Source organism: Mauremys reevesii, linkage group 1, assembly GCF_016161935.1.
Source record: "Mauremys reevesii isolate NIE-2019 linkage group 1, ASM1616193v1, whole genome shotgun sequence".
In the NCBI taxonomy this organism is placed as follows: domain Eukaryota; kingdom Metazoa; phylum Chordata; order Testudines; family Geoemydidae; genus Mauremys; species Mauremys reevesii.
In genome coordinates, this window is record NC_052623.1 from 216,159,866 (window position 1) to 216,176,238 (window position 16,373).

At 48.1% G+C, this 16,373-nt stretch overlaps 1 protein-coding gene across 3 annotated transcripts in view; it reads right to left on the minus strand.

Moving 5' to 3' along the window:
- Positions 1 to 16,156, minus strand: part of EPHA1 (EPH receptor A1) — a 74,078-nt gene extending 57,922 nt beyond the window's left edge. The window contains exons 1-2 of one of the 3 annotated variants that reach the window (XM_039495767.1): positions 15,695 to 15,984; positions 6,589 to 6,656 (exon numbers count right to left, since the gene is read on the minus strand). In XM_039495767.1, the coding sequence (XP_039351701.1) occupies positions 6,589 to 6,656; positions 15,695 to 15,791 (165 nt within the window). In that variant the 5' untranslated portion in view covers positions 15,792 to 15,984. Of the gene's footprint in view, positions 1 to 6,588; positions 6,657 to 15,694; positions 15,985 to 16,018 lie in introns of those variants that run through there. The other 2 variants (XM_039495757.1, XM_039495777.1) reach the window with 2 other exon arrangements.
- Between the last annotated feature and the right edge of the window lie 217 nt (positions 16,157 to 16,373).

Below are 16,373 nucleotides of genomic sequence, written 5' to 3' on the forward strand. Positions count from 1 at the left end.
TTTGTATCATCTGCAAATTTTGCCATCTCATTGTTATCCCTTTTTTTCAGATCATTTATGAGTATGTTGAACAGCACTGGCCCCAGTACACACACCACTATTTACCTCTCTCCATTCAGAATATTGACCGTTTATTCCTACCCTTTGTTTTCTGTCTTTTAACCAGTTACTAATCCATGAGAGGACCTTCCCTGTTATCCCATGACAGCTTACTTTTCTTATGAGATCTTGGTTAGGGACCTTTCAAAGGCTTTCTAAAAGTCCAAATGCATTATATCCACTGGTTCACCCTTGTCCACATGTTTGTTTATCCCCTCAGAGAATTCTAATAGATTGGTGAGGCATGATTTCCCTTTACAAAAGCTATGTTGACTCTTCCCCAACAAATTGGGTTAATCTATGTGCCTGATAATTCTGTTCTTTACAATAGTTATAACCAATTTGCCTGGTACTGAAGTTAGGCTTACTGGCCTATAATTGCCAGAATTGCCTTTGGAGCCTTTTTAAAAATTGATGTCACATTAGCTATCCTCCAGTCAAGTGATAAAGAAGCTGATTTAAATGATAAGCTAGATATTACAATTAGAAGTTCTGCAGTTTCACATTTGAATTCCTTCAGAACTCTTGGGTGAATACCATCTGGTCCTTGTGGCTTATTACTCTTTAATTAATCAGTTTGTTCTAAAACCTTCTTTACTGATACCTCGGTCTGGGACAGTTCCTCAGATTTGATACCTAAAAAGAATGGCTCAAGTGTGGGAATCTCCCTCATGTTCTCAGCCATGAAGACAAAGAATTCATCAAGCTTCATCGCAACAGCCTTGTCTTCCTTGAGTGTTTCTTTAGCACCTTGATCATCTAGTGGCCCCACTGATTATTTGGCAGGCTTCCTGCTTCTGATGTACTTTAAAAAAATGTATGCTGTTAGTTTTTGAGTCTTTGGCTAGTTGCTCTTCAGATTCTTTTTTGGCCTGACGAATTATACTTTTACACTTGACTTGCCAAAGTTTATGCGCCATTCTATTTTCCTCAGTAGGATTTAACTTCTAATTTTTAAGGGATGCCTTTGCCCATTGTTTTTGTGCTTGTGGCAACTTTTCATCCAACCACATTACAGTTACTGAGAAATAACAGCACAATGATTAAGCAAATCCCTGCAATCTTGTTGGTTGAAAACCAATACGGGTCAGAGATCAGGGAGTTCCATAAATGAAAAGTAATCAAACAGTCATGGAGCAGTAACCATAGAGTACCTTGTCTCAGCAAGTCTGAGCTCAATGCCCTTTCAAAATAGGATAGATCTCCTATCTCACTAGGCCTCTATTAGTAACTCCAGTACAACCATGGAAGCCTTTTGAATGCACATTGCAGTTAAGTCACTATCACTCTCTGCTGTACTGTACAGGTCATTTTGCAAGCAGGCAGGCTAAAAAGACAATTTGTGTTTGTTGACTGTTCTGTAAAAGTCTCCATAAAACGCATCTGGCAACCTGGATCTCTCAGTGCTCTAAGAATATTTGCTGCCCAATATGTACAGATGAATCTATTATTGCCAACCCTGTCTGTTCAAGAATCATGAGTCAGGCACCAGATATAATGAGATTTCAAAATATATGGGCTCTTCTCTTTGCCTTTGATTTCTGAGCCTTTGGGGTACAAGCGGGTCACATTCTCCAGCATTTCTTTGCAACCACAAGGGCTAGAAACTTTTTTTAAATGGAAGGTGAGATATTTATGCAATCTCTTGATGCAAGCAGCTGGGGCTTTGGGAAACTCCCCCCCCCCCCCACACCAAACATTGTGACACCTGGCAAAACCTACTCAAAAAATTACTTTGCCACTAACAGACAGAGTTTGTTCTCTCTACACTACTCCATCTCCCAAATTCCCTTACTCAAAACTGGCACTCCGCACTCCCTGCTGCCTGATCCTAGGCTTTTCTTTCAACAGCTGGGGCTGCATACCTTCTCTTCAGTGTCCAGGAGTCCAAAGTGGGGTTTATATTGCTACCAATCTACTGGAGTGGAACATTTGGATTCAGTACTCCCCATTAGCCAACTGGGAATACTATAATTAGTCAAAGCCACATGGTGGTGGCAAGGCAGGGGAAAAGACTGAGAAGTGTTACTGGCATAACTATTTTGGTTAAACAAAATAGTAATACTGGTAAAAGCCCTAGTATGGATGCAGTTCTGCTAGCTTATTCTGCTTCTTAAGATGGAATAAGTTATACTGATACAAGCACATTTATACTGATATAACTGTGATCACACTGGTGGGGGTGGGGTTATTGCATAGGAATTGTCATGCCCTGGAACTGTATTCCCAGCTCCCGAGAAACATAGAGAAGGGACATTATTTTCGTTGCTGCTCTTTGGATAGTCATTACCAAAGCTGGCTCTGCAGGCTTAACCTATGCAGATTCCTTGTTGTTGCTTCTGGGGAGCTAATATCTGGCTGATTCCCCAACTTACAGTAGATATTATCTTGGTGCCAACTAGTGACACCCTTCCTGTGGTAATGGCATGTGGCTATGCAGCACTTCATTTTATGCATAGTGCATCTTTAACTTTCTGGTAGTCTGCTGAAGGCATCTGCTATTTTGTGTTCAGTTCAGACATTATGGAGAAGACAAAAAACCCATGCCGTCTTTTCACAGAGTCTTTATTTTTGTTCTCTTATTTATTTAGTTTTGATCTAAAACAAAAGTCATTTTACAGACAGTACATGTGTGACATTCTATATGGTTTTATAAAAAATTAATAAGTGAATATAATGTAACTGGAATATGCTTCATGCAAAAGGTCTCTTGTAAGGTATCATTACAAAGCTTAGAATCTACTCAGTGTGATCATCCTATTTATATAAATGTACCACTCTTGTATCTGAAACAAGAAATATGAAATATAACTCTGAGGGCCTATTGTAATTATGTAAAGTGTGAACGATTAATGGTGGTTTGGAATCTTGATGACTCCCATTAACTAGGACCATTGTCTGCCAATGGCTGTGTTTTACCTGCAAGTCTTCCTGTATATGTGTGTGCTGGCAAATGGGTAATGAAGTCTTGCAGTGACATGTAATCATGTCACCTGAACTGGAATCCATCTTTAACCTGCAAAAGAACAGGAGTACCTGTGGCACCTTAGAGACTAACAAATTTATTTCAGCATGAGCTTTCGTGCGCTACAGCTCACATGCTGAAATAAATTTGTTAGTCTCTAAGGTGCCACAGGTACTCCTGTTCTTTTTGCGGATACAGACTAACATGGCTGCTACTCTGAAACCCGTGATCTTTAACCTGGTGTCTTTCCATTGAGAAGGAGGGGGTGAGAACCCAGAGAGTGACAAAGGATTCCCGCCTTATGCAAAAGATAAAGGGAAGAGAACAAAGCGAGAGTGGAGCCATCATGAAAAATCCCCTAGCTACCACCTGAGCTGGAACGAGAGCTGTAGCAGGGGAAAGAACTGTGCCCAGGCCTGGAAGGTGTCCAGTCTGAGGAAAAAACTTACTGAAGCATCTCTGAGGGTGAGATTATCTATATTCAGTTTGATTAGACATAGATTTGTGCATTTTATTTTATTTTGTTTGGTGACTTACTTTGTTCTGTCTGTTACTACTTGGAACCGCTTACATGCTACTTTCTGTATTTAATAAAATTACTTTTTACTTATTAATTAACTCAGAGTATGTATTAATACCTGGGGGAGCAAACAGCTGTGCATATCTCTCTATCAGTGTTATAGAGGGCGAACAATCTATGAGTTTACCCTGCATAAGTTTTATTCAGGGTAAAACGAATTTATTTGGGCTTAGACCCCATTGGGAGTTGGGCATCTGAGTGCTAAAGACAAGCACACTTCTGTGAGCTGTTTTCAGGTAAACCTGCAGCTTTGGGGCAGGTAATTCAGGCCCTGGGTCTTTGTTGGAGCAGACGGGAGTGTCTGGCTCAGCAAGACAGGGTGCTGGAGTCCTGAGCTGGCAGGGGAAACAGGAGCAGAAGTAGTCTTGGCACATCCAACCCATCACAACATGCTTGCTTTGTTTGTACATAACAGATAAGAGCAGAAGAAAACCAAGCACTCTGTGAGATGTGTAAATGCCAGGTCAGAGTTTATAGTGCTGGCAACTAGAAGAGTCATATTATGATTTGTAATAATAATAGATCTCAAAGCACTTTAAAAATGAGGCCAGTATCCCTATTCCCATTTTACAAATAGGGAAACTGAGGCACAGAGCAATGTGACTTGCCCAAGGTCACCCAGCAGGCCAGTAACACAAGCAGAACTAGAACCCCAGTCTCCTGAATTCCAGTCTAAGGCTCTATCCACTAGACCAGTGATCACCAACCGGTCAGTCATGATTGACTGGTTGATCCTAGAGGATCTCCCAGTCGATCGTGATCTCCAGCGGTGCAGCATGGCTGCAGCTAAGGCCTACCCTGGTCCCACGCTGCTCCTGGAAGCAGCCAGCATGGCTCTGCAGCCAGGGGTCTCCCTCTGCATGCTGCTCCCATTAGTGCTTGCAGAGACGGGGCAGCTCATGGAGCTACGTGCCCTCTGTCCCTCCCCCAGAGACTGCAGGTGTGCGTTGGCACCTTCCAGGAGTGGTGTGGGGCCGCGGTAGGCAGGTACCCTGCCTTAGCCTCACTGCTCCCGCTGCCTATTGGGAGCTGCCAGAGGTAAATGCTGCCTGGCGGGAGGCTGCACCCAAAGCCCCAGCCCTGAGCCCTCTCCTGGAGCCAGCATCCCAAGCCCCCTCCTGCACCCCAACCCCCAGCCCTGAGCCCCCTCCCAGAGCCATCACCCCATAACACCTTCTGCACCCCAAACCTCCTCTTGCACCCCAAGCCTCAGCCCTGACCCCCCTCCCAGAGCCAGCACCCTGTACCCCCTTCTGCACCCCAACACTGTCCCAGCCTGGAGCCTCCTTCTGCACCCAAACTCCCTCCTAGAGCTTGCACCTCTCACTCCCTCCTGTACCCCAACGCCATGCCCCAGGCTCAGCCCAGAGCCCCCTCCCACACTGTGAAACCCTCAGCCCCAGCCCAGAGCCTGCACCCCATCCCGAACCCCAACCCCATACCCCAGTCCGGTGAAAGGGAGTGAGGGTCGGGGAGAGAGCAATGGGGGGGGGGGGGGGGATGAAGTGAGTGGGGTGGAGCTTTGGGGAAGGGGTGGGGCCTCAGGGAAGGGGTGGGGGTAGATCCTTGGTTGCCCTTTGATTCAAAAAGTGATCTTGGGCATAAAAAGGTTGGAGACCACTGCACTAGACCATACTGCTTCTCCATGGGGCAGTCTCTCAACTGATTGTTCACAGTCAATTAATGATCCAATATATTCAGTTTACAACCAGTAAGGCCCTGAGAGGGAGTGAACAGAGAGTCCCACTTATTTTCAAATTGTTCAAGATTCTTCAAAATCATTAGGAATGGAAGTAGTTCTGTCATGGGTATGTCAATGGGGGTGGGAAGCACACACTGTACTTGCAACAAGAGACAGAGGAACTCAGGTGACAAGATAGGACATCAGTTTTATACTTCCTTCTCCTATATTTAGATTCAACATATGAATCCATTTGAAAGATTTCTTATTTAAATACCAACTGCCAATAATCACTAAAAAGTAACATTATTATATTTCCTTAGTAATGGGATCCATGGCATGAGACTAACAGGGGGGCTGCAGGGCAGGACTGAGGGGCATTGGCAGAGCTGTGCGGGGAGGCCAGGACTGAAATACTATGGGGAGCTGCAAGGCAGGACTAAGGCTAAGACTAAGGGCATGGCTTCACTTGCAGATGCAGAGCGCTTTCAGTTAAACTCGCCTTCGGAGAGCGCAGTAGGGAAAGTGCTGCAGTCTGCCCACACTGACAGCTTCAAGCACGCTGGCATGCCCACATTTGCGGCACTTGCAGTAGCATTGGGAGCGGTGCATTATGGGCAGCTATCCCAGCATGCAAGTGACTGCAACATGCTTTTCAAATGGGGGGTGAGGGTGGGGTGGAGTGTGACAGAGAGTGTGTTGTGTGTATGTGGGGGCAGAGAGGGTGGGTTTTGGAGGGGCTGAGACCATGTCAGCATGCTGTCTAGTAAGTTCACACAGCAGCAGACCCCCTCTCTCCCCCACCTCTCTCTTTCACACACTGCATTTCGCATTCCACACTAATGGTTGCTTTGTCTCGGAGCAGATAAGCAGTCAAATGAAGCTTTCAAAGGGCATATCCACATTGCTGCAGTGATTCAAAACAATGACAAGAGTGGCCACTTGACTTAAGGGGATTATGGGATGTTTCTGGAGGCTGATCAGAGTGCACTAATGCAACACCCTGTTCACACTGGCACTGCAGCGCTCCAGTGAGGGCACATCAAACGTTATTCCTCTCGCCGAGGTGGAGTATCAGGAGCGCTCCAGCTGCGGAGTCAGAGCACTCTACGTGCCTTGCCAGTGTGGACGGGTAGTGAGCTAGGGCGCTTTAATGTGCTCTAACTCGCAAGCGTAGCCAAGGTCTAAGAGTCCCTTTTTGGAATTAATCCTTGATTTCTCTCCATGGCAGTTCTGCCCTTCCTTCCCCAGCATAGTACTCACCCCTGTTTCTGGAGGATCCGGAAGCCAGCCCAGTTCACTCTGTGCAGTGCTTGTGTCCAGGAGATTCACTGCAAGCCAGAAGGAAAGGATGAGAAACCCAACTCCCACGGTTTATGGAACAGGCATAGAGAACCTTCCCATTCTGTCATTGCTTCTTAGGTCACTACTGCTTTTGACTTTCCCCATTCTATTCACTGTGACTGTATCCAGGTCATTCAGCAATGTCTGCAGTTCTGCCCCACAATTCATAGCCACATCATCTCTCCCCAGTTCTTTCTTCTCCAGCCAGGAAAAGAGCATGAAGAATCTTTGCCTTTGTCCCCAAACCCACACTTTTCCCTCAACCCACGCAACAGCACAGCTAGATGAAGGATAGCATAGATCTCAGTAACACTGCAGCTACCCAACATGCTTTCCAATCCACAAACTCAGGCAACAAAAATCTGAAGAGCAGCCTTTCGTGAAGCTTAGCAGAGTAGGCTTCCTCTCAGTGCTTCCCCACCCCCCTAAATGGGTACCGGATGCTGGGATGAATTAAAATGGGAATGCAATGCCCCAAAACTGGCCTGGTAATGGAATCCTTTCCAAGAATCTCCCTTCAGAATAGAAGAAGCACAGACAGAGGGATGAAAAGAGATAAGTGCTGAAGTGACTGAACAAATTACCACCACAAAAGATCAATTAGTGTTGCCTCAGGGAACTAGCCAGGGCTGGGGAAGGAGAGGAAGGAGGGTCATGGGAAGGTACAGTGTAAAGAGACCACATGAAGAGTGTAACCTCCACTGCATCAGTCACAGCAAACAAGAGCCTTTAGCAGCTAATTTATGGATGTATCATCTCCCCTACATATGGAGCCATCTAACTGTTATATTGTTTTTGTATTTAAGTTTCTAGGAGTCTTCCTGTCTGCAGGGGAAGCTGTCATTTTGCATTCAGCCCAGATGTAGCTGGTTGCAGAGACAAACACTGATATCTGCTGGGAGAGCAATACAGCAGTACACAGACAATCCAGGAAGTTTCTGGAAAGTATAGGGGACAATTTCCTGGTGCAAGTGCTGGAGGAACCAACTAGGGGCAGAGCTCTACTTGACCTGCTGCTCACAAACAGGGAAGAAATAGTAGAGGAAGCAATAGTGGATGGGAACCTGGGAGGCAGTGACCATGAGATGGTCGAGTTCAGGATCCTGACACAAGGAAGAAAGGAGAGCAGTAGAACAGACACCCTGGACTTCAGAAAAGCAGACTTCGACTCCCTCAGGGAACTGATGGGCAAGGTCCCCTGGGAGAATAACATGACGGGGAAAGGAGTCGAGGAAAGCTGGCTGTATTTTAAAGAATCCTTATTGAGGTTGCAGGAACAAACCATCCCGATGTGTAGGAAGAAAAGTAAATATGGCAGGCGACCAGCTTGGCTCAACAGTGAAATCCTTGCTCGTCTTAAACACAAAGAAACAGCTTACAAGAAGTGGAAGATTGGACAAATAACCAGGGAGGAGTATAAAAGTATTGCTCAGGCATGCAGGAGTGAAATTAGGAAGGCCAAATCACACTTGGAGTTGCAGCTAGCCGGAGATGTTAGGAGTAACAAGAAGGGTTTCTTCAGGTATGTTAGCAACAAGAAGAAAGTCAAGGAAAGTGTGGGCCCCTTGCTGAATGAGGGAGGGAACCTAGTGACAGAGGATGTGGAGAAAGCTAGTGTACTCAATGCTTTTTTTGCCTCTGTCTTCACAGACAAGGTCAGCTCCCAGACAGCTGCACTCTGCAGCACGGTATGGGTAGGGTGACCAGACGTCCCGATTTTATCGGGACTGTCCTGATATTTGCTTGTTTGTCCCGCGTCCCGACCAATGTTAGGTCGGGACACTGGACAAACAAGCAAAGGCTCCGGAGCCCAGAAGGGCTCGCGCCCTCCCCCGCCCTGACTCTGCCCCCTCCTTCCCCCATTGGCTCCCTCCCCAAATCCCCGCCTCTTGCCAAGCATGCCATGCCCAGGAGACGCAGGGGAGTGCGGGGCCGGGGTGAGTGTGAGTCTGGCCTGGACCCAAGCAGGCAGGACTCGGTACCTGAAGGGAGAGTAGGGGGGCGGCCCGCGGGGCCAGGCGGCGGCTGTTCTCCCCACCTGGGCAGCAGGACTCGGGAGCAGCCGCTGCTGCAGCTCCCACTGCCGCGGGGGGAGGAAGCGGCCAAGCACGTGGCGCTCAGCGGCTGCGGCTTTGGCGCCCGGGCCAGAACCCCCCGAGCCCGGGCCTGCTGCAGGGACCCAGCAGGGCGCACGCTGCGCCCAGCCCCTGGCCAGTCGTGTCTGGGCTGGCTGCCCGGCTGGTGCAATCCCGCAGCGGAGGCATCGGCAGCCCAGCCCCATTCGTTCTCCTGCGGGACCCAAGCGGGATGGAGGGGCTGGGGCCTGCTGCCCCCACTCCGGGGCCGCCCGCGGGATTGCACCAGCTGGGCAGCCAGCCCAGATGCGACTGGCCAGGGACTGGGTGCGCGCTGGGTCCCCGCAGCAGGCCCGGGCTCGGGGGGTTAATGGGTGCTAGAGCCGCAGCCGCCAAGCTTGGCCAGCGGCCGCTTCCTCCCCCCGCGGCAGTGGGAGCTGCAGCAGCGGCTGCTCCCAAGTCCCGCTGCCCAGGTGGGGAGAACAACCGCCGCCTGGCCCTGCAGGCCGCCCCCTACTCTCACTCCACGCGCCTGAGTCCTGCCTGCTTGGGGCCAGGCCAGAGTCACACTCACCCCAGCCCCGCACTCCCCTGAGTCTCCCGGGCCTCCCTCCAGCGCTTGTGGAGGGAGGAGGAATCGGGGGTGGGGGATTTTTTTTTTTTTTTGCTCTGCCGCCATTTTTTCCCCCTCTGTCCCTGTCCCCCCCCCCCATGTCCCGATATTTGACCTGGGTGATCTGGTCACCCTAGGTATGGGGAGGAGGTGACCAGCTCTCTGTGGAGAAGGAAGGCGATCGGGGGAGGTCCTGGATGACTGGAAAAAAGCTAATGTAGTGCCCATCTTTAAAAAAGGGAAGAAGGAAGATCCAGGGAACTACAGGCCAGTCAGTCTCACCTCAGTCCCTGGAAAAATCATGGAACAGGTCCCGAAGGAATCAATTTTGAACCACTTAAAGGAGGGGAAAGTGATCAGGAACAATCAGCATGGATTCACCAAGGGCAAGTCATGCCTGACTAACCTAATTGCCTTCTATGATGAGATAACCGGCTCTGTGGATGAGGGGAAAGCAGTGGATGTGCTATTTCTGAACTTTAGCAAAGCTTTTGATACAGTCTCCCACAGTATTCTTGCCAGCAAGTTAAAGAAGTCTGGGCTGGATGAATGGACGGTAAGGTGGATAGAAAACTGGCTAGATGGTCGGGCTCAATGGGTAGTGATCAATGGTTCCATGTCTAGTTGGCAGCCGGGATCAAGCAGAGTGCCCCAAGGGTCGGTGCTGGGGCCGGTTTTGTTCAATATCTTCATTAACGATCTGGAGGATGGTGTGGACTGCACCCTTAGCAAGTTTGCAGATGACACTAAACTGGGAGGAGTGGTTGATATGCTGGAGGGTAGGGATAGGATACAGAGGGACCTAGACAAATTAGAGGATTGGGCCAAAAGAAATATGATGAGGTTCAACAAGGACAAGTGCAGAGTCCTGCATTTAGGACGGAAGAATCCCATGCACTGCTACAGACTAGGGACCGAATGGCTGGGCAGCAGTTCTGCAGAAAAGGACCTAGGGGTTACGGTGGACGAAAAGCTGAATATGAGTCAACAGTGTGCCCTTGTTGCCAAGAAGGCTAATGGCATTTTGGGTTGTATAAGTAGGGGCATTTCCAGCAGATCGAGGGATGTGATCATTCCCCTCTACTCAGCACTGGTGAGGCCTCATTTGGAGTACTGTGTCCAGTTTTGGGCCCCACACTACAAGAAGGATGTGGATAAATTGGAGAGAGTCCAGCGGAGGGCAACAAAAATGATTAGGGGGCTGGATCACATGACTTATGAGGAGAGGCTGAGGGAACTGGGATTGTTTAGCCTGCAGAAGAGAAGAATGAGGGGGGATTTGATAGCTGCTTTCAACTACCTGAAAGGGGGTTCCAAAGAGGATGGATCTAGACTGTTCTCAGTGGTAGCAGATGACAGAACAAGGAGTAATGGTCTCAAGTTGCAGAGGGGGACGTTTAGGTTGGACATTAGGAAAAACTTTTTCACTAGTAGGGTGGTGAAGAACTGGAATGGGTTACCTAGGGAGGTGGTGGAATCTCCTTCCTTAGAGGTTTTTAAGGTCAGGCTTGACAAAGCCCTGGCTGGGATGATTTAGTTGGGTTTGGTCCTGCTTTGAGCAGGGGGTTGGACTAGATGACCTCCTGAGGTCCCTTCCAACCCTGAGATTCTATGATTCTCTCTCCCTCTCCTGCAGTCTTTACTCTGGTTTTCTTTTCCCTACTGAAATTATAGAGCTTTCTTTCTTTATGGCAAACTATAACAGTGAAAAGAACAGGAGTACTTGTGGCACCTTAGAGACTAACAAATTTATTTGAGCATAAGCTTTCGTGGGCTACAGCCCACTTCATTGGAAGCTTATGCTCGAATAAATTTGTTAGTCTCTAAGGTGCCACAAGTACTCCTGTTCTTTTTGCGGATACAGACTAACACGGCTGCTACTCTGAAACCTATAACAGTGAAAACTTTATCAGTGCTTTGAAGGTGCAAAGGGCTGTACTAACATTAACTAATTAATTTCCAGGACAAATACAGGACAGTATCAGCCCTAATTTGAGTCTCCAGTGGGAGTGTTTCTGTCAGCTGTGTTTTAGTATCGACTGTCCACAACGACTCAGTTTCTCTCCTCTCCCTCTGTATTTCTATGGGGAGATCTTTAACTCAAAGATCTCCTCCATGTTCAGGGATGGGAATAAGAAAGAAATTTACAAGCTTTGTCTCAGCATTCACTTCCCCCCATATCCCAATATCTCCCTCACTAACCTTCCATCTCCCATCCCTCATACCCACAGTGTTCAACTTATCTTCTCTCCTTTGACTTTTGCATCCTATGAGCACCACCTTTCATCCCTTTCCTCTCCAAATGCACTGCCTCAACTGCTTCATGCAGTAGTTAACTCAGCAAGTGTGCAAGGGCTGCAGAATGCAGTATTGCCACTTCTCATGGTTTTCTCATGAGTCTCAAGCTGTTTGGTGTTTTTCTTAGTCTCTTGACTCCTGGAAAGCATGTGATTAAGTGAGAATCCTGCTTTCAGTTTAGTTTCCATCTCTCATGGCTGCTGTGAAAAAAATGAAAATGTGATCTGAGTGCACCCTAAAGTCTTGGGATCTAGAAGCCAGTCTCATGATTTTTTGAGGCTTGGCTCATGATTGTTGAATGCTTTTGTAGTTGGCAATCCTGAGGCCAGGCCTACACTATAAAACTTTGCTGGCTCTGTTCGCCAAGGTAGGAAGAGGAGTGTTCCCTGATCAACAGAGCTGTGCTGACATAAGCCCCTGGTGTAGATACAGTTATACCAGCAGAACTGCACTCTTCCATGTCTTGCTTGTTTTTAGGCTTGGAAGGATTAGATTTTTATTGGTCAATGTTAGTCACAATTCACACAAACTGAGGAAAAATATTTCCATTGATAATCAAAATGTTCAGTTAGGCAAAGTAAAAAAATGCTGCTTGAGAACTTACTAGAGTTTGATTTAAGGATATTTACTTTTTATATTTTGCTATGTGATGTTGACAATTTGTGTTTTAGCAATTATAAAGCTTTAACTTTTTGCATCTCAACATCTATGGTCATTAAATTATTATTGTCTGATCCCCCCCCCCAATAATTTTCTACTACTGTGAAAATTTAAATTGATAAGCATTGAAAAACTGCTTAAAAATAAACATTGCTATTACCCATCTAAATGATCAAAAAATAAAACCTGAATCCTGCTAAGTCTACTGGTTTGTCTTGGGGTGTGGGTTGTGCCCAGGAATAAACTATACCAGCAAAGAATAGTTTTGCTGGTATAAGCTGCATCCTCACTATTCCAGGTCAGCTATACCAGCAAAGCGCTCCTAGTATAAACCTGGCCTGAGAATTACACTTTTGCAGCACAGAGAAAAATCCCTGAAGATGCCCTGTCAATTTCCACTAGCTTCACTCTGAGGGCCATATCCAATTGGACTGGATAAGAACTGGGGGTGATAAAGTGCCATTTAAAGAGCCGGAATCTCTCTTTTGCTGCCCCTGACTAGATCAGTGTTGCCTGACAGTTACAGAACAAAGATAGAACAAGGAGCCATGGTCTCAAGTTGCAGTCGGGGAGGTCTAGGTTGGATATTAGGAAAAACTTTTTCACTAGAAGGGTGGTGTAGCACTGGAATATGTTACCTATGGAGGTGGTGGAATCTGCATCCTTAGAGGTTTTTAAGGCCTGGCTTGACACAGCCCTGGCTTTCACAGCTTGACAGAGCCCTGGCTGGGATGATTTAGTTGGGGTTGGTCCTGCTTTGAGCAGGGGATTGGACTAGATACCTCCTGAAGTTCCTTCCAACCCTGATATTCTCTGATTCTATGATTCTACAGCCAGCAGAGTGTAAAGTCCAGGAGAAAGCGTGTAAGAGACGCGTGGAATGAGGAAGCAGGGCATGGCCCAGAATCAGAGATAGGGCCATGAATACCTGTACCCCTCCCTTCTTCTTCCCCTCTCCACTCTATTCCCTCTGGGACTTTTGCGGCGATAACACTTCCACAGTACTGGAAGTCCCAAATCCTATCTGCACGAGGTGCTCTTCACTCCAGTCACTTCCTAGAGGACACAATATTTACCCCACACAAGTAAGGGGCAGGATAAAGTGATGGGGAAGAGACAGTTTTTATAAGGGTAGGGTGAGGAGAAAAATACTGTAGTGAGCAAGAGAGATTTAAGAGCTTTCTAGGCAAGGACAGGACCCAGCTGTGTGGAAGCTCATGCTGCCTTGGAGTGCCATCTGGTAGTACAGGATAGTTGCTGTGAGTTGTGGTGGGAACACATACATGCACTGCCTGCCCCCATGGACAGTGCACCAGCAAAGCAGGTCTCCACCCACAAGGCTCACAATTTGGATGCTGCATGGAGGTGGAGGGAAGGTAGTGTTGAGCCACAGACCTGCAAATTTAAGATACTAGGGGACAGAGGGCACACTGGTGGGGCAGAGAGCTTGGCTGCCCATCCCCTAACATGTGGAAGTCTCACTGTTATGTGGCATATAGTGAGGGAGAGAATCTCTCCAAAAGAAATAAAGGCCCCATCCACACTGGGACCCAAACAGAGTCAGGGGATATGAGCAGTGGAGATGAGTCCTGTTAGGGTATGTCTACCCTTTGGGCTGGGAGCACGATCCCCAGTGCCAGGAGACATACCTGCACTGGCTCTGATTGAACTACTGTGCTAAAAAAAAAAAAAAAAAAAGTAGCTGCCGTGGCTGGCATCAGGGGCTAACTGACCCAAGTACCTATCCAGCAGAGACTCTAGGCATATACTGTAGCCGCAGCTGAGTCCATGCCTGGTGCCTTGGACGGGCACATACTGGGGGAGGCTAGCCCCTCCTGCTGCTGTGGCCTCATTCTATTTTTAGAGCTCTAGTTTGATCAGAAGCAGCAGGGGTATGTTTCCTCAAGCTGCAAATTACACCCCAGCTCAAAGTATCTCAGGGCATGTCTACACATGTTCTAGGGTCTGGACTTGAGGAAGGGATCACAGCCACAACCAAACCAAAACAGTCTGAGGCAGGTGAACTGTTACTGAAGGGGGCAAGGCAGATGTATTTGAACAAGTTATCCAGTCCCCAAAATGTTATCACCAACTATTCTTCCAACAGACAAGCCAGTTCCTGGAGTTCACTTGGAGCCCAATTTAGGTTCTAATCCAATCTGGCCCTCTCAGCGACAGATACAGCCAAACCTGTCTAGAAACTTATTTATCCGGAACCCTATTTAAAGTGTGTCTGAGAACCACATCCAGTATAAAGCCCAGAGCAGGGCCAGAGAGAGGCCCATACCCTAATCCGCAAAGAGGTGGACAGCTCTTCTAGCTGAGTGAGTGCTAGGGGAAGAGCAACTCCAGTAGGAGAGGAGAACACTGAAGCCCCTCATACAAATGTGCAGAGAAAAGTGACAGAGACAGGTAGTGTAAAGGAGGGTCAGCCAGTTCCACAAGTTCACTTTAACCTCTCAGAAAGGTAGAGAATCATCCCCGCCACACCCTGTTCTACGCAGGTTCTGAATCCCTCACAAGGACCACACTGTCTAGGAGTATCTATCACTACATCCAGCAAAAGGAGCTAGGTGGGACTGGAGGGAGAAGGAGCTAAGCAGGAAAGGGAAGTGGAGCAGAGGCAGGCCAAGAGGTGGAAAGGAAAGAGAAATGGGAGGGGTGAAGACAGGGATCAAAGGGAAGGCACAGGGCAGGGTAGATAAGCTGTGCAGAGTAGATGAACCCCCATACAGGTTCCTCGCCCTGCCACAAGGAAGTGGAAGGGGAGACCAGTACGGATGGGTTTTCTAATGCAGAAATCTCCACAAAAGCTACAAATCAAACAAAAAATGTTATTGCTGAAAGTGTTAACTCCCCCCAGTCCCCAGAGAGATTCCTCAGGGAAAGGGGGAGGGGATTTATTCATTTGGTTTGTGTTTGAACTTGTAACCCCAGAGCTCGTGTTAAATGCAAAAGGAGAAAAATCCTTTCTGGACCTACAAATGCTTTAAAGTGTTGTGCTTAAAACTGACTAGGGGAGAGGGAAGGTGCAGTTCCCTGAAGGTGCAGCATCATGACTGCTTCCCCAAGCACCTGGAGTGTGAAAATAGTTTACAGATCACAAAGAAAAGTAAGGAGTCAGACGTTAGTTTCCTGAGCAAACTGCACCTGTCAGTCTCCCCACACCCCTCCACACACATAATTCCCTGTCTTAATTTTACAACTCCCTCCCTCCCTCTTCCGAGGAGTCTCTCCTTCCCACCCCCCACCTCCCCAGGTCTCCCAAGAAACCTTCCGTTCCCACCCCTCTCTCAGCCAAGCTGTAGGGGTTCCTGTTGCTGGAGGCAGAGCCCAGCCCGGCTCTCGGGGGATGGGGGAGGCCAGGCACTATCCTTACCTTCTTTCCCAGGTGTCTCAGGAGGCAGGAAAGCACAAAGCAGGAGAAAGAGCCCAGTGGAGAGACCTGTCCTGCTGCCAGGGGATCTCAGCTCCATAGTCCCCGGGGAGGAAGCCCTGCTCCCAGCCCCTTGCACCCTGGGTCTCTGCTTCCTTGGCTCAGGCCCTAGACACTTGGCACTTGCTCCCTGTGTGAACTGCTCCTGGAGCCTCCTGACGGGAGCGCACACATTGCAAAATCTGCCTGCCTGGCCCGGAGTTATGATGAAAGACCAAAGCGAGGGGTGGAGAAGCCAGTTCTCTCCCTACCCACTTGCTGCTTTACCTGCTCTTTAAAGGGGCTGGTTACAGACTTCACATCTGGCAGACAAATAAATCCACCTTAAAGGCAGCCAGCCACCTATTCCTGCGATCGTTCCTCCACCCGACCTTTGCTCCAATGCTGTGCATGGCTCCTGGATGCCATCTTCTGGGCTAGCGTTGCCATAGCCCCCATCCGGGATAAAAGCAATGCTCCTGCCACCTGAAAGTTGTTCCAGCTGCTTCTTGGTGACCTCTGTGAAAGGGCCTTAGCTGGTCAGTGTACTCCATTCCTTGACAGAGCACTAGGTAGAAAAGACAGTGCCACTTTTGTTTGGTTTTAGTGTGTCCTATAGGAGATACTGGGACTGGAACATCTA